The 22,024-nt window shown below is 41.1% G+C and overlaps 3 protein-coding genes and 1 long non-coding RNA gene across 16 annotated transcripts in view; 3 read left to right on the top strand and 1 right to left on the bottom strand.

Moving 5' to 3' along the window:
• Nucleotides 1–10,508, top strand: part of ubr4 (ubiquitin protein ligase E3 component n-recognin 4) — a 47,179-nt gene extending 36,671 nt beyond the window's left edge. For all 13 annotated transcript variants that reach the window (XM_069526017.1, XM_069526016.1, XM_069526015.1 and 10 more), the window contains 28 exons: nt 114–204; nt 342–426; nt 540–667; nt 892–1,021; nt 1,154–1,314; nt 1,500–1,609; nt 1,914–2,055; nt 2,297–2,378; nt 2,535–2,708; nt 3,360–3,481; nt 3,591–3,788; nt 3,931–4,011; nt 4,165–4,252; nt 4,449–4,576; nt 4,974–5,081; nt 5,163–5,279; nt 5,368–5,558; nt 5,716–5,889; nt 5,984–6,083; nt 6,243–6,461; nt 6,576–6,689; nt 6,908–7,050; nt 7,146–7,271; nt 7,365–7,559; nt 7,682–7,906; nt 8,175–8,265; nt 8,610–8,772; nt 8,989–10,508. In XM_069526017.1, coding sequence (XP_069382118.1) covers nt 114–204; nt 342–426; nt 540–667; nt 892–1,021; nt 1,154–1,314; nt 1,500–1,609; nt 1,914–2,055; nt 2,297–2,378; nt 2,535–2,708; nt 3,360–3,481; nt 3,591–3,788; nt 3,931–4,011; nt 4,165–4,252; nt 4,449–4,576; nt 4,974–5,081; nt 5,163–5,279; nt 5,368–5,558; nt 5,716–5,889; nt 5,984–6,083; nt 6,243–6,461; nt 6,576–6,689; nt 6,908–7,050; nt 7,146–7,271; nt 7,365–7,559; nt 7,682–7,906; nt 8,175–8,265; nt 8,610–8,772; nt 8,989–9,053 — 3,751 coding nt within the window. In that variant the 3' untranslated portion in view covers nt 9,054–10,508. The remainder of the gene's footprint in view (nt 1–113; nt 205–341; nt 427–539; nt 668–891; nt 1,022–1,153; nt 1,315–1,499; nt 1,610–1,913; nt 2,056–2,296; nt 2,379–2,534; nt 2,709–3,359; nt 3,482–3,590; nt 3,789–3,930; nt 4,012–4,164; nt 4,253–4,448; nt 4,577–4,973; nt 5,082–5,162; nt 5,280–5,367; nt 5,559–5,715; nt 5,890–5,983; nt 6,084–6,242; nt 6,462–6,575; nt 6,690–6,907; nt 7,051–7,145; nt 7,272–7,364; nt 7,560–7,681; nt 7,907–8,174; nt 8,266–8,609; nt 8,773–8,988) is intronic.
• Nucleotides 10,509–12,242: 1,734 nt separating this feature from the next.
• Nucleotides 12,243–13,392, bottom strand: LOC138410575 (uncharacterized). Its single transcript, XR_011243288.1, has 2 exons — nt 13,003–13,392; nt 12,243–12,590 (listed from the first exon to the last, which is right to left on the bottom strand). It is a non-coding gene; the product is annotated as an uncharacterized lncRNA (long non-coding RNA).
• Nucleotides 13,393–15,318: 1,926 nt separating this feature from the next.
• Nucleotides 15,319–16,742, top strand: LOC109630638 (transcription factor HES-5-like). Its single transcript, XM_020088940.2, has 2 exons — nt 15,319–15,464; nt 15,577–16,742. The coding sequence occupies exons 1-2, from the start codon at nt 15,402–15,404 to the stop codon at nt 16,024–16,026; spliced, it is 513 nt and encodes a 170-aa protein (XP_019944499.2). The 5' UTR covers nt 15,319–15,401; the 3' UTR covers nt 16,027–16,742.
• Nucleotides 16,743–20,252: 3,510 nt separating this feature from the next.
• Nucleotides 20,253–21,475, top strand: her12 (hairy-related 12). The gene is made up of 2 exons (XM_020088956.2): nt 20,253–20,403; nt 20,513–21,475. Exons 1-2 carry the CDS (start codon nt 20,335–20,337, stop codon nt 20,930–20,932), a joined length of 489 nt encoding a protein of 162 aa, XP_019944515.2. The 5' UTR covers nt 20,253–20,334; the 3' UTR covers nt 20,933–21,475.
• The last annotated feature ends 549 nt before the right edge of the window (nt 21,476–22,024 follow it).

Here is a 22,024-nt window from a genome sequence, read left to right as displayed (position 1 = left end):
CTCCCTCACATGTCCAGTTATAGAACAAGATGTTCTACTTTTTGTGATTATTGATATAGTAAAGCAAAGTATTTATTATTTAATGCTCTGTCACTTATGTTTTCCTGCTTCAGAGATCATCCAGAAGCCACTCAACAGATGAATGACCTCATCATTGCTAAGGTGTCAGCAGCCCTTAAAGGGCACTGGGCGAATCCTGACCTGGTATGTCCTCTTAGTGTCTTGTTATTTAAAGTTTTATTTTTGGAAGATCACATCCATATTAAGAGCAGAGCCTCTGGGTTGAGCATTTTAGAAATTACAGTTTTCATATGTACATCAACATCTTGTTTTCCCAACAGGTTAGCAATCTGCAGTATGAGATGCTGCTGCTGACGGACTCAATTTCCAAAGAGGGAGGATGCTGGGAGTTGCGGTTACGTTGTGGTAAGCTTATCTTATTACCTCTTGAAAAGAGGGTGGACTTTTTTTTTTTACCATATTTTTACTCATTACAGCTGAAGTCTGTGTCTAAGAGCAATGTATGTTTTTGTTCACAGCTCTTAGTCTGTTCCTCATGTCGGTGAATATAAAGACGCCTGTTGTGGTGGAGAACATCACCCTCATGTGTCTGAGAATCCTGCAAAAGCTGATCAAGCCCCCTGCCCCCACTAGCAAGAAGAACAAGGTATTTTATCTTCCTTTACATGGTTATGGTGGCAGTTGTGTAGTTTAGATAGAATATGATAGGTTGAAGACATTTTGATAACCCAGCAGACATTAGGACAAAACTTATAATTTGTCCATTTTGTAAGCTGAAATCTAATAATTAATCATTTTCATATTTCATTTATGACTATTGGTTATTTCATGTTCCCTTTCACAATTGTTTGTGTTTGCTTTTCTTCAAAGGATGCTGCTACTGAGTCCCTGACCACAGTCAGGCCCTACAGTAATGAAATCCATGCCCAGGCCCAACTCTGGCTCAAGAAGGACCCCAAAGCATCTTATGAGGCCTGGAAAAAATGCCTCCCAGCAAGATGTAAGTACTGTGTCAGAACAAAACAAGCATCCTATATCGTTGTTGAAGAATGCTCTTATTTATTTTTGCTGTGAGATAAAGAAAACTTTTGATGACAATCTTTTCCTTTTGTATGTATCTTGATACCTAAAGGCCAGGAGACTGTGTCAAAACCTCAGGGCAAGTCTGAATTGCGGAAGCAATATCTTCTTGAGAAGTATGTGTGGAAATGGAAGCAATTTATGAGGTCAAGAAAAGGTGAAGGCCTTTTCCCTCGCCTGCTCAAACTGAGTCACAACAACTGGCTGCGACAGGTAAAAAAAACAGTTGAGGTGATATTTCAAATACCGGATTGTTGCTATATTGATAATAAGTCACAAAAAGTCACATACAGATACCTTTTGATTTTTACCATTACTAAATTTATAACTGGGAAATACTAATACATTTTTTGGGGTTTGTAATTTCATAGACTAATTTATGCATCCTCTTTTCACAGGTCCTTTTCACACCTGCCACTCAGGCAGCGAGACAGGCTGCTTGCACTATTGTGGAGGCTCTTACAACAATCCCCAGTCGCAAGCAGCAGGTCTTGGATCTGCTCACCAGGTAATGAGCCTCAAACAGTAAAAACAAATGATCATACTGTGTGACATTAAGTAAGCAGATTACATTGAGACGTTGAATTGTATATGATAGTAAATATACAACAGTATGTTGCATTAATAAGTATGTCAGCAATCACAGTAAAATGTTACAGAAATTGCCTTGCAGCTTTACAAAAAATGCTACTCATACCTACAAGTGAAAAATGTGTTTGGGAGACTGAAACTATGTTTTTCCACAAAGCTTAGCTGTAAACTTGACTTTGACCTAAAACCCAAAAGTTAACTTTTTGCTGTGTGTCTGTCAGTTATCTGGATGAGCTGAGTGTAGCTGGAGAGTGTGCAGTGGAGTATCTGGGTCTGTACCAGAAGCTGATCAAACCGACACATTGGAAGGTCTACCTGGCTGCCCGCGGAGTCCTGCCCTACATCGGTAACCTGATCACCAAGGTAACGCTCTCAAGTTCAAGAGAAACGTATCTGTATGTGCCACTAGTTTCCTTAAACTAAAATAGAATGGGATTTTATTGGATACAGTGAAATACATGGGCAAGACATTCTGCAAAACCACATTTCTCTTTTATATGTTTTACTCCTTTTAAAACATTGAGTTCTATACTGGAAAGCAATATGCAGAGTATTCATACTAATAGCATGATAGTAAAACTGAATCTGTTAATCCTCTGTTTAGGAAATAGCCAATCTGCTTTCTCTGGAGGAGGCTACACTGAGCACAGACTTGCAACAAGGCTACGCCCTCAAGAGCTTGACTGGTATGTTTGTTTTATCACAACTGTTGAAGTATTTGAACTGCAAAGTAAACTTTAATATTGAATACATTCATTTTAATTAATGATTACATTATTTTGTTTCTATGTCTGTTTCAAGTACTTAAATGATGTGTGTAATTATTTTGTGTGTCATTGCAGGATTGCTCTCATCTTTCGTGGAGGTGGAATCCATTAAGCGACATTTTAAAAGTAGATTGGTCGGCACAGTGCTTAACGGTTATCTGTGCCTGAGAAAGCTGGTGGTGCAGCGCACCAAACTCATCGATGAGACTCAGGACATGCTGCTTGAGATGCTGGAGGACATGACGACAGGTCTGCACTGACAATTTTAAGAAGAAATTCAATTGCTTGGAGTCATTTAAGTCTTTCTTGACCAGTTTCAGCTCTGAAATATAGTCATAACACAAAGTATAAATTCTAAATCTACCCCTGCTTTCTGCAGAATTAATAACGCACCAAAACATTTTATTAAATCAAGTAATTTACTAGCCTGACATTACCAGACTAGGGCACATACTAAATGTGCATAGAGATTCACAATTTTTAATTAGTCAAACATTTAATCCCCTGTAATTTTCAAGGAGAAACAAAGGTTGCAGACTTTGGCAAACTGCAAATAAATAAGATGTAAATTGTAAAATTATACTTCTACCATATACCATCTGTAGTAAGGAAAACACATCTTTCAATTTTTTATTATTATTATAGAGAGATTATATCGTCCAGTTGGTTTAATACTGTCACATAATAGACCTCTCCACATTGACAGCAGCTGTCTTGGTTGTTGAAATGCTTCAGTGACACCCCTCTGTCTTCATCAACACATGTTAGATAAATAGTTGTCATTGCCCTGGACAGTTTCAGATTTAATGGTTTGGTTTCCAAGCTAGTAAAACAGCAGAGGCTGTTCTATATTGTTGATTTGTTTAAAACAGTTTGTAAATCTTGTTGCATTGCTCATAGGTACCGAGTCTGAAACCAAAGCCTTCATGGCAGTGTGCATAGAGACTGCAAAACGATACAACCTGGATGACTACAGGACACCTGTGTTCATTTTTGAGAGGCTGTGCAGCATCATCTATCCAGTAAGTGACCTTCACCTTTATTCTTTTACATGTCCTCCATTGTTCTAGAAGTTGGTGTAGCTTTGAGTTGGTCTTCGTCTGTAACTTGTGTTTCATCCTCTGCGTCTAGGAGGAGAATGAGGTGACAGAGTTCTTTGTGACCCTTGAGAAGGATCCTCAGCAGGAGGACTTCCTGCAGGGCCGCATGCCAGGAAACCCCTACAGCAGCAACGAGCCTGGCATCGGCCCACTCATGAGGGACATCAAGAACAAGATCTGTCAAGACTGTGACCTGGTGGCACTTCTTGAAGATGACAGTGGCATGGAGGTAAAGTGACCCTGGATTTCCACCACTCTTATTTCATCCACTTTGTACACTTGCTTTTTTCAATCCCTTCTCTGTTTCTCATGGAATTCTGAACGCTGACTTGTTAGAAGTTATTGATTTGATGCCGCCCTGTTCCCTTTAGCTTCTGGTAAACAACAAAATCATCAGCTTGGATCTGTCAGTGGCTGAGGTCTACAAGAAGGTGTGGTGCCCTACGAACGAGGTGAGAGTCCTTGTCAGTTTGTCAATGAATGAGTAATACTTTGAAAGACATTACACTTTGTGCCGTTAAACTGTCATCAAAAGGTGACGGGACTCTAAAGATCAATAAGGCAATCAGTGTTGGTCATGGAGCCTGCTTCCTTTGTTTTTCAAGGGAGAACCAATGAGAATCATCTATCGAATGAGAGGCCTGCTGGGAGACGCAACTGAGGAGTTCATTGAATCACTGGACTCAACCACAGGTTTGATTTACTATGAATATACTTTTTGTTTGGGATTCTGAGTCATTTAAACTTCATTTATATCATGTGTATCAGAGATGGTCACTAATATTTGAGCCACTGTGCTTGTAATCAGTACATTCTTGGAAGAAGTGGAAAAGATTTATTTTATCTCTATTGACAAAATATTTTTTCTACATATTTTTACATTTTACAGATGAGGAGGAGGATGATGAGGAAGTGTACAAGATGGCAGGAGTGATGGCCCAGTGTGGAGGACTGGAGTGTATGCTCAACCGGCTGTCTGGAATCAAAGATTTCAAACAAGGAAGGCATCTGCTCACTGTAAGATGATATTTGTTTTACATTATGACTAATCTTTATTCTCTTGACCTTTTAAAGCAATCTAAAGCTATAATTTAAAAAAGCTGGTGAATGTCTGAATAATAATAATAATAATTTAATATTTTTTAAATGGTTACTATTATTTTCATTTTTGATTAATCAGCTGGTTATTTTCTCAATTAATTGTTTGGTATATAAAACATCAGAAAAAGTGCTTATAACAATTTCCCTTGAACACTAGGTGGTGCCATTAAGTATTTTATTTTGTCTGATTCAAGAGTGCAAACTCCCAAAACAATTCAGTTTCTAAAAGAAATCCACATTTAAGAACAAAATTTATTCTGATAACAGTAAAAACAAGGCAAACAATTGACTGGTGTCTATGTGTCTTTCTCAGGTTTTACTGAAGCTGTTCAGTTATTGTGTGAAGGTGAAGATCAACAGGCAGCAGTTGGTCAAACCAGAAATGAACACGCTCAATGTCATGCTGGGAACTCTGAACCTGGTGAGTTTGTGTTGGGTTGTCTGGTTTCTGGGCAGGAGGGTGAAAATTCTGCAATTCATCAATTATTTTGTTTCACTTCAGGCTCTAGTGGCAGAACAAGAGAGTAAGGACAGCGGTGGAGCCTCCATAGCAGAGCAAGTCCTGAGCATCATGGAAATCATTCTGGATGAAGCCAACGCAGAGATTTCTGAGGACAAGGTGAGAATTCAAACCTCTGAATAAAAATCCAGTGACCAAGGACTCTGGAACTCTTTATTTATACATTTAAATGGGAATTGTTTTGCAGGGTAACCTGCTGCTGACAGGAGACAAAGATCAGCTGGTCATGTTATTAGACCAGATCAACACCCCGTTTGTGCGCTCCAACCCCAGCGTGCTGCAGGGTCTGCTGCGCATCATCCCATATCTGTCCTTCGGTGAACTGGAGAAGATGAGGATCCTGGTGGAACGCTTCAAACCGTGTTGCAGCTTTGACAAGTAGGCATCATTAGCTTTTACTTAGGCCAATTTAATCAAATAATGTAAAATGCATAGAAACACTGTCAGTCATTATAGTTGTTACATTATTAAACCAATCAAGAGGACCATTTTAAACTGTCGTATGAAAACTTACCACTTGATTTGTTTTTTTAAGGTATGACGAGGAACATAGCGCAGACGACAAAGTGTTTCTGGATTGCTTCTGTAAAATCGCTGCTGGTATCAAAAACAACAGCAACGGCCATCAGCTGAAAGATCTTATTCTTCAAAAGGGAATCACACAGAGTGCTCTGGACTACATGAAGAAACATATCCCAAATGCCAAAAAGTAGGCATCCCAGAGTCAAATCAAAACCTTTCATATAATTAAGTATTTGCACTTCATTGCTCTAACTATCGTCTTTATGTTCTGAACTCATTAGTCTGGATGCAGATGTCTGGAAGAAGTTCCTCTCCAGACCAGCTTTACCCTTCATTCTCAGATTGCTTCGTGGTTTGGCTACACAACACCCCCCCACACAGGTACAAAATACTAAACGCTATCAGAGCTGATTACGCATAGGAAATATTACATGTACCATTAAAAATTGAGGGTCTGCTTGCAAACTCAGCATCAACTTTGTGTGCAAACACACACGTTGCTATGTAACACAACTGAATTTGTTCTCATCATCTGTCCAGGTGCTGATAGGCACAGATTCAATCACCAACTTGCACAAGCTGGAGCAGGTATCCAGTGATGAAGGCATTGGCACACTGGCGGAGAACCTTCTGGAGGCGCTGAGGGAGCACAGTGACGTCAACCTGAAGATTGAAGCAGCCCGCAGGGAGACCAGATCTGAGAAGAAGCGTATGGCGATGGCCATGAGGCAAAAGGCCCTGGGAACACTGGGCATGACGGTACGCATTTCTTATCTTACCGAACATCTTTATTTCATCACTGCCACTTTGTTTTACCATGTCAGTGACACAGATCCGTATTATGTTGTTGATTCTTGTGTGTTTTCCTTTCAGACCAATGAGAAGGGTCAGGTGGTGACCAAGACCTCACTGTTGAAGCAAATGGAGGAGTTGATAGAAGAGCCAGGCTTAACCTGCTGTATCTGTAGAGAAGGCTACAAGTTCCAGGTACAACAACACACTATGATTTCATATAGTGTTAAACGGGTCAAATTTAAGAAAATAATACATACCGTATGTATATATGAGTTATTTTTGTTTCATGCTTGTGACCATATTGCAGATATGGTTTTACCCTGTGTACAGATCATTCAGCCGTCCTCTTGTGTATCGAACAGATTTGTGGGGTCTTAAAGTAACATTTTCGTCCTTGTGTCTGATCGTAGCCAACCAAAGTCCTGGGTATTTACACTTTCACAAAGCGTGTGGCCTTGGAGGACTTCGAAAACAAGCCTCGCAAGCAGCAGGGCTACAGCACTGTGTCGCACTTTAACATAGTTCACTATGACTGCCATCTGGCTGCTGTCAGGTAACAATGAACATCATATACTTGCTGATATTTACAGAACTGTCAATTTGTCACAGTTGATCTGAGCTTTTCATTTTTTCCTCTCCCTGTGGTAGGCTGGCACGAGGGCGAGAGGAGTGGGAGAGTGCTGCTCTCCAGAACGCCAACACCAAGTGCAATGGGCTGCTTCCTGTTTGGGGGCCACATGTTCCAGAATCAGCCTTTGCTACATGCTTAGCAAGGTAAGTTGATGCATCAGCACGGACACAGCAAAAGTTCCACTTCATAAGGCACACGGTGAATCAAAACCCACTGGACGTCTCTCTGCTGCACAGGCACAACACATATCTGCAGGAGTGCACAGGCCAGCGGGAGCCCACGTACCAACTCAACATCCACGACACCAAACTGCTGTTCCTCCGCTTTGCCACTGAACAATCGTTCAGCGTGGACACAGGAGGAGGAGGCAGAGAGAGCAACATCCACCTCATCCCCTACATCATCCACACTGTGCTCTACGTCCTCAACACGTATGTACCTTTCAGAAATTACCCATCAGTGATGATACAATGACACAAACCTTAAGTTCAGGTTCAATGTTACGTGTATTTCTCACCCTCATCTCACTTTACTGTGCAAACTGTCACTGCAGTACAAGGGCTACGTCTCGGGAGGAGAAGAATCTGCAGAGTTTCCAGGAGCAGCCATGTGAGAAATGGGTGGAGAGCTCATACGATGTTGAAGGACCACACTATTTCACCATCTTGGCTATGCACATCATGCCACCCGAACGCTGGAGGAGTTCACGTATATACTTCCTACGGAGACTCCTGGTAGCCGCACATGCCCGCAAGGTCTCAGCAGTCTGCGCCAACAAGTAGGACACTTATCCTCTTTTTCTATTTTCTGTCTTGTTCTTTCAAAGCTGAAATCTGGTTAAAGCAGCAACATTTAAATCCCCTCAGCTTGGCTTCAACTGATCCGGTGGCTACAAGAAAGTGTTACCAATGTTATCGTGAACGCGTCTCAAATTTTTAATATTCTGATTAAGAAAACCATCTAAAATTGTGTGCGCTGTATTCAAGAGTTGAATTTTGTGTATGTAAAGTTTATCTCCAAATCTGTTTCCTCTGTTTTGTTTTCAGACTCACAGACAAAGCACCAAAGGAATATGCAGTCTATCGCTCGCCTCTACTCTTCTGGGGCCTGGTGGATCTGGTCTATGACATGTTCATGGTAAATGTGTTGGATCTAAATCTCTGTTCATATTGATGCTTTAAACAAATGATATTCTGCTTTGATGCTTTGAGTGACTTGGCACTGATCAGTGCAACAGAATTCAGTTTCAGTCTGATCTTTGCAGGTCTGAAGAGGCAGAGGCATAATTTAATGGAACTTAAGTGTGTGTGAAAATGAATCAGGGTTTAATGAAAATCAAAAACAACTAAAACTTTGTTTAAGTAAGATTTTGAGGCCTCTTTTCTTCAACATTGTTACTTAGATCTTACAATAATATATTCTAATACTGAGACTAAAACTTCAGCTCCTGACCTGACTCTTTCTTTTTTCTGGCATTACAGAAAGTACCCACCAGTAACACAGAGGGGGGCTGGTCCTTCTCGCTGGCAGAATATGTCCGTCACAACGACATGCCCATCTATGAGGCGTCAGAGCGCGTGCTCAGGGCCTTCCAGGACGAACTCATGCCCGCTGAGTCCTTGTCTGAGTTCTTTGATGTTGTAGGTGAGTAAACATCCAAACCTGATAAACTTCACGACGGCCCATTTAAAATTATAAGATTAAAAGTTGGCAGAAAACCAGCATAAGTGGGACAATCTTCTGTGTTGCAGCTTGAAATGTTTTTAACAGATCTGACCCTTGGCTTTATGTTCTTACCTTGAATAAGTTGTACACTGGGATGTGGCGTTTATTTTAACACAGAACTTGTTTCTCTTCCAGGTCTCCTCTCTGAAATCGCAGACCCAGACATCTTTCTGCGGGATTTGTTGAACTCTTTGCCCTGATGGCAAACATACACCCACACCCCCGGCAACACACAACAGCTCTGCAAATCACATCGAGACACCTACCAACAAAAAAAACCTTCTCTTTTTACAGACTGACACACATGCAGAGTACACACACACACACACACACACACACACACACACACACACAGACACACAGAGTAAACGTCAAGCTTCCTGCTCACCCCCCTCCCCCACACGACATCTTCAATTTAACTTAAAGCTGAATCTATGTGTAGTCTAAAAAAATACACTTCTGGCAAAAGTCTCTAATGTTTAACACACAAACACCTGTGTACTGGGGCGGGACGCACACACACACTAAAACTGAATTTTACGTGTTGCCCTTCTGACTCAAACTGCTTCAATTTAAAGTTGAGGATGTAACTTAGTTTGAGCTCGAGACAAGAGATCAATGAATCTGCTGATTATTAAACCAGGTATGTTTATCGACTGTTGCTGCCAAAAAAATGAAGCTTCACCGTTGCTCAATTTTTTTGTTCAGGACATCACCGATCGTCACAGAATGGCGATCTTAGAGAATCTGGTGATTCATATTTAAAATAAAAAATCATCCGGGTCACGGGCATAACTCAAAAGTTCTGTTTTAGTATGGACGTCGATTTACCGCTCCTCCTAATATTGGGGTGCAATGTTAAGATTACTAAAAATGTTTTGGGATTTGACCCACCACGTATTACGAGTGGCATTTGATTTTATCTTGTTTTCTTTTTTATTTGTTTGGTTTTTGTTTGTTGTTGGTCAGGGTTTTTTAAAATGGAAGGTTTCAGTGTCACATGGTTTTGAGCAGAACTTGTTCCTCTCTTCCAGGCTTTTGCTGTTTGGTCTTCATATAGGTTCTAACTGGAGTTTGAGTGATGCAAAGAAAAAAATGTTTTTTTTGTTTTTGTGTGTGTATGGATTTCTTTTATCAATCTCAGAAGCGAAATGAAGAAAAGAACGATGAATCAAAGTTTTTTAGTTTTTTTTCCATGAAGCTTGGTGTCAAAGTGAATTTTGGACATGTTGAAAGATTCCATCTGTTGCAGTGAAATATCAGACCTGTCTAAATTAATAATAAAACAGACCTACATTATATCCTTTAACCTTTTTCTTTGACTTATTGTTTTTTCGTTTGGTTTTTCTTCCTCCCCCAGCAGCAGTTTCTCTTCTCTGCTCACTTTCCCAGAAATCATTGGTAACACACTTGTGTCAATTCCCAAAACAGATTTCTTAAAAGCAAAGATCGGCTGAGTTTTATCCTCAGTTACTGATCAACTTGAACAGACATTTGAAAAGGTGTCCTTGTACTCGAGTTGTATGCGTGATGTAGAGTTCACCCGGTTTCTTGTTAATTCGCATATTCCTGCTGTTACAATGTTCAACTGTTGCTGAATGTCTGCTTTTTGAATTTAGCATAAGATTAATAAAGCTGTAATAATTCCAATCCGACCCAGGGTAACCTCTTCTGTTCCCCGCTGCTGTTTACACTCTTAAAAAAGATGAATAACCTTCTGTGTCCAGTAAAACGACACATTTCTATTCATGTCCTGTGAAAAGGCTCAGAACCGAAACATTGAAAACACAATGAAATAGGTTGTGGTAGTGCAGAAGCTTCCCAAAAAACAACCATAATTGGTGACATGTAGATTATATAATAAATTAAAACCTTTTGTGGGAAGAGTAACATCTAACTGTTGTTGACAGGGTTGTGCGTGGTCACCACTACTGATACATGCAGTCACTAGCTCAATACATCAGACAAAATGAAAATATTAATTAGAGGAATTACTAAAGGGATGGAGCACCAATTGGCCTGCCATGCAGATGAGTGTTTGATATACCCGTGGCCACCAATATATTCTTTACCTAAACTGATGCTGTCATTCCAACAGTGTGGTAAACTACCAGGATAAAAGATTAACATAGATAAAAGCCAGTTACTCTCATATAACTATAACCCACCTAGAGAAATTTAAAATAAATACCCCTTGGCATGGTAAACAACATCCTTTAAATATAAAGTCAGTGGTGTAGGGTGTGGTTAAAATGTTGTCCTGTTGTCCTGCAGAACAGACAGACAGTTGACTTCCTGATATCCCCCGTACCCCAAGAGGGCACCAGGGGTCACCACACTACCAATAGAGCTAAACCAAGACCAAGATGTTATCTGGGTATATTTGGCTGGATAAAAGTATTTACAAGTTTACAAGTATTTGCTCGTCACTCCCATCATGTCTGTGTAGTCATATCGGGGGAGTGATAGAGTCAACCCTACACTAAACTTGGAAGAGAAGAGAGAACCCATAGGATACACCTGATGTTGATATTACAACCTAGAACAGTCCGTTCAGTTTCTATTATATTTCCACCTGCTTGTAATCACTAATTATCTCCAGTCTAAGTTACACATTTGAGTCATCTTCTTTGTAGTGTATTTAAATCTTCTTTTAACATGAGGTATACTGTAAAAAGCACATGTCAAATAATAATAATAACTAATAATTAATTCGATTTTTTTATTCAAATATGAACTATGAATATAATGCAGTTATTTGATTGAAGGAGAAGGACGTTCTGAGGTTTGTTTTAAGGGAACTAGGAGAAGAGGCTGCAACTGTGTGGATCATTTTTTGATGTGTTGCTGCACAGTGACCACTAGATGGTGACACTGGGACATGAGATTGGTAAATTGTTAAGCAGTTTTCAACTGTTTAAAACTGACAGAATGAAGAGAGAATCATTTCTAACACAGATATAAACACTTTATTTTCAACTTGTGTCTGAAAGCACATATTGCACATTTCATTTATGGCACTTCATACACACTTTATATGTAACTTTTCAAAATAATATCATACGCAATGTGATAAAACATTTACAAAACAAATATGCATTGGCATAAACATTTCACCTTTATACAAAGGAATACAACTCTAAATGAACACGTCCTCAACAACAAGGTCTTTCAGTGACCAGTGGGGAAGACTAAGTTTAGGTTTAAGGCATAGAATGCACATTTTAAGGCTCGTTTGTGGACCAATAAAATCACAGTGTGCGTGGTCATAGACGATGAGTATAAAACTCCAATCATTTCAACTTTTTACAGCAAAAACATCCAAACAAGAAAAGCAACAAAAAAAACGTTTTACATTGTTGTCTTTTTTGGATTAACTGTCCTCCATCCTTCTTCTTCTTCTTTTCTTCTCGACAAGACGTGGAGATGCTCAATGCCTCGGATCGTGTAGATATTCACACACACTCTCCCTCATGTTGTATCACGTGTCCACTCCTCACTGGCAGCACAGTGGAGCCACATCCTCGGCAGGTGAAGGGAACAGCCTCATGGCTTTCCTGGAGGATCTGGTGTAGCCGTTGGGGAAAATCAAGGCCTTCTTCACAGTGAAGAAGGAGACCGTCTTGTCCCACACGTCAGAGCTGGACACCCCTGAGTCGAGTTGGCTCTCCAGGGCCGAACGGAGCCTCTCTGCCCTGTCTGTGCACTTCCTCTCCAAAATCATTATCTTACACAGGCTGAGGACGAGAAGAGAAACATCTGATTAATGTTGAGTATTATAGTAGTTATTTAAAGAGCCTGTTCTCCGAAATCAAGAAAATTGATTGCTTCTAATGATAATATTGGGGATTCCACTTCCACTCTCACAGCACAAGTAAAAATGCATTAAAGAAATTTCCACAGAAATGATATTTCTAGAATCAGTTAACATAAGACAAGAAAATATAAAAAGATTAGAAATTATATTTACAGTCTAGACTGAATATTTGTAAAACCCTGAAACCTGATCAAACCTTTGCAAATAAGCCAAATTAGGTTGAAATGACCCTTGAACAGATAATTTTGAACATCTCATCCCAAAGCCAGAACTTAGTTTTAATAAATATCTCTATCAACCTAAACAACCTTCAATGAGACAATTGAGCTTACGTTGTGTGTTGATCCCTCATGGTGAACGTGTAGTATGATGGCGTCCAGTCAGTCCAGGTCTGTGGGGATATGAGAGGCGTTCAAGGTTCTGATTTCAGCATCTCTTCCATCCTTTATATACTTAAACCAACTTTCCCATCGATTTAATGCGATGCTGGTTCTCACAGTGTTTGGCCAATCACAAAGCAGCGTTATGACAATAGGATGTGAATGAATTAGTTGAATTCATGGGGTACAATGGCCCCCAAACCAAACAAACAGGTGGGAGGGGCCCTTCGCCGGGCCCCTTGTCACTGGGCTGATGCGGAGGTATCCTGAGTATTGTGTGGACTGATATGTGGTGGGAACGTGGAGGAGAAACATCTGCCTGAAGACGACCCACGCAGAAGAGAGGGAAGTTCACACGAAGATGGAGTGTGTCCAGTTTAAGAACATGGTGGAGAGAAGTTCAGTTTAAAGATGTGATCTGAGCTTCCATGTTTTTAATCTAAATATTTACTGAATTTTAATAATCTTTAAAGGTGTAGCGCCTTTAAGAGAAGATTTATTCACAACTGCTAATACTCTACTTTCCTTTGTTGTTATTATTTGTTAAACTTGGTGTTTTTGTTGCCTGTTTTTTCCATCATCATATTCTTTTATAATGTGAAACTTTAATAAATCTTTTCTCTTTTTCACTTTTTATCTCACACAATATTTGATATTTAGATAGTTTCCTTCACAAACATCATCAAACTCTATCTTCAAAGTTTCCCTACCACACACACACACACACACACACGCACACACACACACACACACACACACACCCTTTTCTTCTTATTTAACTTTCTGTCTCTATTTCATCCCTTCCAATTCTCACGGTGAACGTCTCCCATGCTTGATTGGCTGACAATAGCGTACGATCCGTCCAGATGGTGTGCCTGGAAGCCCTGTTGACAGCCCTGTCTTCATGGGTGTGTGTGTGTGTGTGTGTGTGTGTGTGTGTGTGTGTGTGTGTGTGTGTGTGTGTGTTAAGGGGGGTTGGTCAGTCAATCTTTGTTGGAAGGGGCACACTTCCTTTGTGCAGCCGGCCTCAGTGTCATTAACACTGAAGTGTGGGAAGCCTGGGACCACAGTAGCTCCCACGTTCCACACTAGGCAGGAAGGGAGCGTGTGACTGAGACGTGGCCAGCTGCAGGCAGGTCAGCCAGCTGTGTGTGTGTGTGTGTGTGTGTGAGTGTGAGTGTGTGTGGGAGGGAAAGTGAGCAGGAGTGTGTCTGTCTGTCTGTGTGAGTGTGTGGGGGATTCTCCTGATGTGTGAACATGTGCTCGGAGTGTGGAGGATGTTTACAGTTGTTCTCTAACACCTCAACACATCACAGTCACGTACCATCAAACGACAGATCAGACTGAACTTCAAAAGCACGGACGCTGGCTCCTTATATCGGGAAGATGACCAATATTCATATTGATTTTTCAATGATACTTATTTGGAGTTTCCAAGTATATAACCTATGTATGTATATAAATATCCACACTAGTCATCTGAACTCTTTATTATTACATAGTCAAGTGTATGCAATTGTATCTTATCTCTCTTTTTAAAAAGTTAAACTAACTGACTCATTATCAAATAACATGGGAAACATCATAAGTTATATATTGTGGTCAACTAACCTGGTTCCTCTGAACTGTGTGGGTGTGATTTGATTGACAGTTGGGGTCTCATTGTAAACACACATAGATCAGTTACAAGATACAAATCCACAGATATGCTTTCTCTTTCCTTCATCAAAAAAATAAAGGATCTTATCTTTATTCTTCAAACTTGCAGAGAAGAAGCTCTTTCTTTAATCTGCTCCTGGACGTCTCAACTGTTGCACACAGGCTCCACGAGGGAAGTCTGCCGTGTCAAACTGGTGGAAGTGGCTGCATGTTGATCTTTTCTAATGGCTGCCCCTCTGTAACACCCACGTGTGCCTGGTGGCGGAGGCACTTTGTGCTCAATTACGTGGCGGTGGAGATGACATGAGACAGCGGCGTGCTCCCCCTCTGGGGTCACCACTTTCCCATATCAACACAAGCACACTGGGTCAGTCTCCCAGCTCTATACGCCACCCCCCCCTCCCTGCACCCGGGGGCTCTTTCTCTTTGCAGTTTATTCCTCCACCTGCTCCCCAGAGACACACTCATTGTCCCCACGGCTATAAACACTTCATTGAGCATGTGGCAGCCCTGCGTTCCTCAAAGCCCTTCCCAGCGCTCTCATTGGCCCAGGGACTGTGAGAAAGTCCAACAAGCCCAAGACCCACACATTCATATGGAGATGTGGGCGTATAAATAGAGGGCTGAGGCAGAGGGGAAGGCAGCTCAGACTCAACTGGCTCTTCAGACAGAAACACTCTGACACTACAGCAATGGCTCCCACTGTTTTTGGACAAGCAAGCTACTCTAAGGAACACCTGACTCCTGCTCATAAGGTAAACATCTTTTCTACACAGACTTATATCAAATCTGTTTGATCATATTATATTTAAAAAAGTTTTCATGTATTCAAGTGGACTAAATGTTTTCTCTTTTTCTTTTCTCCAGCTAAGAAAGCCGATGGTGGAGAAACTGCGCAGAGACAGAATCAACACCTGCATCGAGCAGCTGAAATCCCTGCTGGGCCCAGAGTTCCTCAGGCAGCAGCCCGACTCCAAGCAGGAGAAGGCTGACATCCTGGAGATGGCTGTGGCTTACATGAGAAGCTGGCAGCAGCAGAAGCAGCGGCAGCAGCAGCAGGGCAGCCTGACGCCTGGTCTGACAACAGCCAGCGACGGCTACTCCCGCTGCGTGCAGGAGGCCGTCAGCTTCCTCTCCCACTGCGAGGTCCAGACTCAGGCTCACAGACGGCTGCTCGGCCACTTCCAGGGCCTGCAGGTGTCCAGCAGGAGCAGCCACAGTCCCTCCAGCCTCTCACCCCCCGGCTCTCCTAACCACCAAGTCAGCTCCGGCAAGGGTGTGAGCCAGGCCAGCTGTGGTCTGTGGAGGCCCTGGTAGAACGGAGAAAGAAAACTACGTCTGTGAACGTCATGGACAGAAAGTTGAATACTCACTCAAGTCTGTTTTGCTTTTGGCAGAAGATTTGATATTGTTTGAGTGTTTTATTAGTGTATGGAAATGGGCTAAATCCCAGTAATCCTTTGAAGGATTGAAATGTATCAGGTTTTACTGTTTATCTACACCATGTGTACACATGTTATACTCTTTTAATTTAGAGTGTTGACTGTGTGATTGTGTTCATTGTTCCTGTGGAACTACACATCCTGTTTGTTTTACAAACATCCCTGAATGATCTCGTTCTAAGACCCATGTTGGGTTGGAACTAAATGTCTCTGAGACATTGTTTGTCTGGTGTGTTGAACCAGTGTTTATCTTTGATACTGAGTATCACTGACTGATGTCTCATCAGCTTGGTGCTGATGAATCAGCTACATGACATAAATGGATCCCATGGATCCACTTTTACTGTAAATCTTGTGATGATTATACTTTATTGTGACTTTGTGTAACCATTATTTGGCCTGTGCGTTAACTGTTGAAATTGTACCATGTATGTTTTCTTCACCTTCACATTTATACCTTTTGTAAAGGTATTTTATGTTGACATCAATCTTTACTGAAAGAATCTGTTGAATTGCTTCCTGTGGAAGGTTACTTTTGAACATTTCAAAAAAATAAATGGGAAACTTCACATGAAGTTTTGCAAATATAAACACTGATGTTTTCACTTTATTCATAAAAATATCCAGTACTGAGTCAGAGGTACAGAGAAGATCTTATTTTAAAGTAGTATGCAGTTTGTATTAAGCAAAATTGATCTAAATTGAATAGAGTAAATCAATCATTAAGTTCTCCATACTTCTGCAAATCCAGTCACACGTGTCCTTAGCACAGCATCAGCTAACTGCAGCATCACAAGTGTCTTGCTCAAGGGAACAGCAGCATAGGAAGTAGAGTTTGATTCCTTCAGCAGCCTGTCAAATTTATTAAGAATCAAGTAACTGAGAAAATGTTCCCTCATTTCAGGAGCAACATATATTACATATATACAACTACATATATTTACAATATTGAATTTTATAATGAGCATATTTTTTGATGTATTCTGTTACTACCTGACAGAACATCTGTGATTTGCTCTGATTTACCTGAAAACATATTTTCATCATTTTAACATCATTCACCTTGAAAGTCAGATTTTACACACAAGTTCAAAACATGTAAAAATGTGAATGCTATTAATGAGAGAATTCATAATTCACCAACAACTTAAAAAAAAAATTGGGGTGATCACACTTTTCCCCTGGGTATTTTTTTATCCTGTGTTTCCCACAGGGATCATTAACATTACATCTCATCTGACCTGCCTGGTGCACAGGTGTTTAAAAAGCACTGAAAGCCCTGGGGTGTGTGGAGACACCCCTGCTCCACTTGTGTCACATGTCCCACTTCTGTTGTGGTGGTTGTGGCATGCTGTCTAGTGCTTAAATTATGTCTCAAGTGCCACAAAAGTCTTTCACAACTATTAGTGTGTGCAGAAGTTGTGGAGAATGTGGCATGCCTGGGACTTTCTCAGGGTCTCGTTGGCCAGGCCAGATGGTCTGGCTGAGGCCGCCTCCCCTCCCCCTTCAACAGGAGATCAAACACCGTAGCTAATGTGATGTGTAACAAGACACACTTCTATTGTTCCCGTCCCAGGGCCAGTGAATAGGCGCAGAGTGTGGGAAACAGGAGATACCACACTCACAGAGAGATGGCTGATGGGAAGCCGCCCTGTGCCGCCGTAGGTCTGAGCAATGGCCGAGACTTTATGGCAGGAATTCAGAGCTGGTGGGAGGGAAACTCATCTTCACACACACTTGTAGACAAAGACCCCCAGCAGCCGTGTAGTGCACACTAACTTTCAGTGGAGGCCCAGATTCACACAAACATGTCGACAAAGAAATCAATGGACGGGACAGATAATAAAGCCAAACCTCAACGTGACTTGACAGATTGGCAGTTACAGTGTTTTCAAATGCTCTAGTGAAGAGAAATAGAAAAGATGTTTATCCACATTCCTCAAAATGCTAATTTACAGCAAGAAAACAGAGAGTGGTGTTTGCAACACTAGATACGGTGAAAAACCACATGTGACACCCAAAATATCAACAGGTCACAAACCTGCTCAGATGAAAATATCATTAAAACAGTTGTACATTTACTCAAATATGTTTATAAAGTTTTAATACTTGTTTTGTGGAAAACTCTTATTTATGAATCTATTTGATATTATTTAAATGTGACCATTTAACTGATCCAAATTGAAAACTTTCACTTTTCATGCATTGACCCTCCAGAAACCAGACCGTGCATTAATAATTCAACACTCTTACGAGGTCCATTCATCTCAATTAGAACCAAAGTTGTGTAGATTTTACTGCTCATGCTTTTAGTTTTTCCAGTGTGCAGATCCTTTAACCTTTTCATCAACCTGTGCTTCAGATCTTTTTTAATTGACATGCACTGGAGTCATATTAATGTTCTGGCCCTAATTCTTTGACTTAATTAAAACTTAAAGCACTTCTCTCAGCTTTGGAAATGGTCAGCTGAACCCCTAAATTAAAAAAGTCAACGCAGTCCAAGGGCAGACAGACCAATCTGTGGCAAAGCACTGAAGCCAGTTGACTTGATTTTTCCCAGATGGACCGGGGACATAGAGTTTCTGTTTGTCCTGCAACAAAAGATCAATTAACATTCCCAGTGGAGCATTGAGGAGTGACGTGGCTTTTGTAGGTCATTTACCCTGATGTTGGGGACTGGTGGGAAACTGGAAACAGGACTACTCACACTACGCCCGCAAGGCCGGCTTCACATCTGGGGCCAGGCCGTGATGGAGGCCCTCAGAGGCACACTGCCAGCCCTCTCATAATGCCATTAACTGGACACTATAATTTGACACAGTTCACTTACAACAGACCCTCAGGAGAAGAAGAAAAGAGCTTATAATTAAAGTCTGCGTTTCTTTTTAGCAAAACTCAGTCACTGCAGTTTTTAAGTCTAATAAAAAAAGCTATAATCCAAGTTCTTTAAGAAAAAAGATAAAATTGATGACATTGCAAACTTAAACTCAACTGGCTCCTGTGTTGGGCCACTTAAAGGTAAAGTTTGGAAGATGATAAGTTTAGAGAATTTATTTGTGTTTAGATATTAGATGTCAGGGCGGGCACTAGGAGAGGAAGTGGAAATGAAAGCCAGATATGGAGGTATATTGTGCTACATGTTACCAATAAAACATTTCCTTTATTTGAGGAGAAATAAAACTTCTACAGAAAAACCTATTCTTGCCTTGGGCACCAAAAAGCCTTGAGTGGTCCCTGTGTTTAGGAGCCTGAAGTTTAAGCAGCAGCACGTTATTGTAAAAGCAACAGGTGGAAAAAGAAATGTTTCCCCTGCAGCCAGATGATGCCACTCTGACCTCCGACACTGATGATTCTCCTTCCTCAGGTTTTCTTCCTCATTTTGATAATAATTTAACCAAACTGTGACGACCCTGTGTCCAAGAGTGCAGAGGTCAACTCTTTCTATCCTGTACATCTTGCACACAAAACTCCTTACGCTCATCCACATGCTGGCACACACGCACACACTCATAACTTAAACAATAAAATAAGTCAAAAACTGTGAGCCCCTTTCCTTTATTTTATAAGGGTACATTTGCTTTTTTGGTTTCCTCTTATGCTTTGTGCTGCATGTGTGTGGTTGTTGGCCACCAAACTGTTTTCCAAGAAATAAAGAAAAAACGATATAAAAAGATTGTACAAAACGATCTTCTCCTGTGTTCAGATGCTCCTGTCTGTGCAACAACATGCCTTTAGAGCTGTCTTTGAAGAGAAAATGAAAGCCCTCCGTTTATATTGTTTTACTGCAGTGAAGCATTTGGTCTTTCATTGCAGCGGAACCCTTTGAAGATGCTCTGTGTGCATCACTTCTCCTTATTTAATCGAACATTTGAAAAACAAAGTGTAATTCAGACATGTGCTCCTTGATAAATCCTCAGATGACGGCTTGATAAAGTGTTAATTACCTGTTGCTTATCTTGGGAAACATGCCATGCACAGATACATGCCCTGTGAGTTATTGACCTGTTCTATTGTTGTGCTGGGAGTCCCACTGGTCAGAGTGTGGGAACCCCAGCCCTGCCTGAGCCACATGGCTTTGTTATGCTAATGTCCCAGTATAAAAAGGGAGCAGCTCCTCCAGACACATCAGAGCTCACTCTACCGCCCAGAAGGAGAAGAAGCACTTCAGCTCACCTGCACAGACATGGCTCCCTGTTCCACCAACTACTCCTCAGTGCACCATATTGGGATCTCAATGAAAGATAACATCAAGGTGAGTGGTGATGCGGATCTCAGTGGTTTTGCAGCTGAACAGAACAAATATCCGATTGGTTATGTGTGACTTGGATCATGAACTGACCTGGTTGTCTTCTCTTCCACAGATGAGAAAACCTGTTGTGGAGAAAATGCGCAGAGATCGCATCAACACCTGCATCGAGCAGCTCAAGACCATCCTGGAGAAAGAGTTTCACAAGCAGGAGCCCAACTCCAAGCTGGAGAAAGCCGACATCTTGGAGATGACTGTGAGCTTCCTGAGGCAGCAGCTGCAGCAGGGCCTCTGTCGCAGCGACTACAACCAGGGCTACTCTCACTGCTGGAGGGACTCCCTGCACTTCCTCTCTGCTGGCTCCAACACAGAGGCATGTGTGTCTCCTCTGCGGGGCCTCCAGCAGCAGCAGGAGCAGCTCCGTCAGGTCCAGAGAGCCAGCAGCACCTCCCCAGTCTGCTCCACCATCAGGCCCACCGTGCTGCAGGACAGTAGCAGCAGCAGCAGCAGAGGCCCCATGTGGAGGCCTTGGTAGAGACTCACTGAGACATTGACACCTGAGGGAATCTGTCCTCTCCCTCACTATGTAGGAAATGTATTTCCAGCCTGCTTACTCATGGTGGGTTTCTTTATTGTCTCATCACATTGATGGACAAGTAGTATTAAGCAAAAGGATCTCACTTATTTGAAGATTGTCCTGCTTTGGTTTTTGATTCACATCTGTTTGCTTTCCCCTTGTGTTTTGAAGCTGGAGGTTGAGTTATGATGGTTTTGTCAAATCTTATGAAGTAATTGTTTACTCCAGTGGAGTTTTATCTGTGGACTGCTCGACGTAACAGTACATACTGTGTTTTACTGCATCTGCTGTTGAGAATATTTCTCTTCTGTTGCGAATGATCTATGCCAAAATTTTATGGATGAGAATGAAAATGGTGTGTGTGTGAGTGTGCAAGCGGACGTCCATCTATGTTGTATGTTGATATAGCTGTTTTGCTATTACATTTTAGCTCTTAAAACTTATTTTTAACATTTGTATGACAATTAACAATAAAAAGATACAATCACAAAAAAGGAAAAAGCTGAGTACAAATTTTTATTTCATGAACTGTTTCAGAAAAATGTTTATTTCAAGTGCAGAGCATTCAGGAGACTTTTCAATGAATGTTCGCACCAGTGTCTTTGGCCAGTTCTCATACAAAACTCTGATTAGGAGACATGACTTTATTTTGGAGAAGATTATGTAATGTATGATCCAGAAGGTCATAAGTCCCTTTTTGAAACCACATTTCAATTCACTAGATCCATATTTGTTATTTGGATCTACACCAAAATCAGTCCCCGAATCAGGTCTGATTTTTTTTCGCTGAGATCCATTCTCTGAGAAATCAACAAAAATGTGGAGAAACATCCGCTCTCACAATGTTAAAGACACTGATAAAAAGAAAAATCCCCACACCACACCCCTCCATCAATTTTCAAAAATGGAGTTTTTGCATAACCCTGCGAAATATCAGACAAATAAACAAACACAGATGAAACCATATCCTCTTAGGTGGCAATAAATATCAGGCTTGATGTTTCTGTACATTTGTAGAGTAAAAACAAAATTAGTTGATGGTTGTGTAAA

This window comes from Paralichthys olivaceus, chromosome 6, assembly GCF_024713975.1.
Source record: "Paralichthys olivaceus isolate ysfri-2021 chromosome 6, ASM2471397v2, whole genome shotgun sequence".
NCBI lineage: Eukaryota > Metazoa > Chordata > Actinopteri > Pleuronectiformes > Paralichthyidae > Paralichthys > Paralichthys olivaceus.
This window is presented reverse-complemented; position numbering and strand designations above follow the sequence as displayed.

Excerpts from the sequence above, each read along its gene's own strand:
- LOC109630638 (XM_020088940.2), top strand. The coding sequence starts at position 15,402 with ATGGCTCCCACTGTTTTTGGACAAGCAAGCTACTCTAAGGAACACCTG. Across the intron at positions 15,465-15,576 it reads ACCTGACTCCTGCTCATAAG|CTAAGAAAGCCGATGGTGGA; the intron begins GTAAACATCTTT and ends TCTTTTCTCCAG.
- her12 (XM_020088956.2), top strand. The coding sequence starts at position 20,335 with ATGGCTCCCTGTTCCACCAACTACTCCTCAGTGCACCATATTGGGATC. Across the intron at positions 20,404-20,512 it reads CAATGAAAGATAACATCAAG|ATGAGAAAACCTGTTGTGGA; the intron begins GTGAGTGGTGAT and ends TCTCTTCCACAG.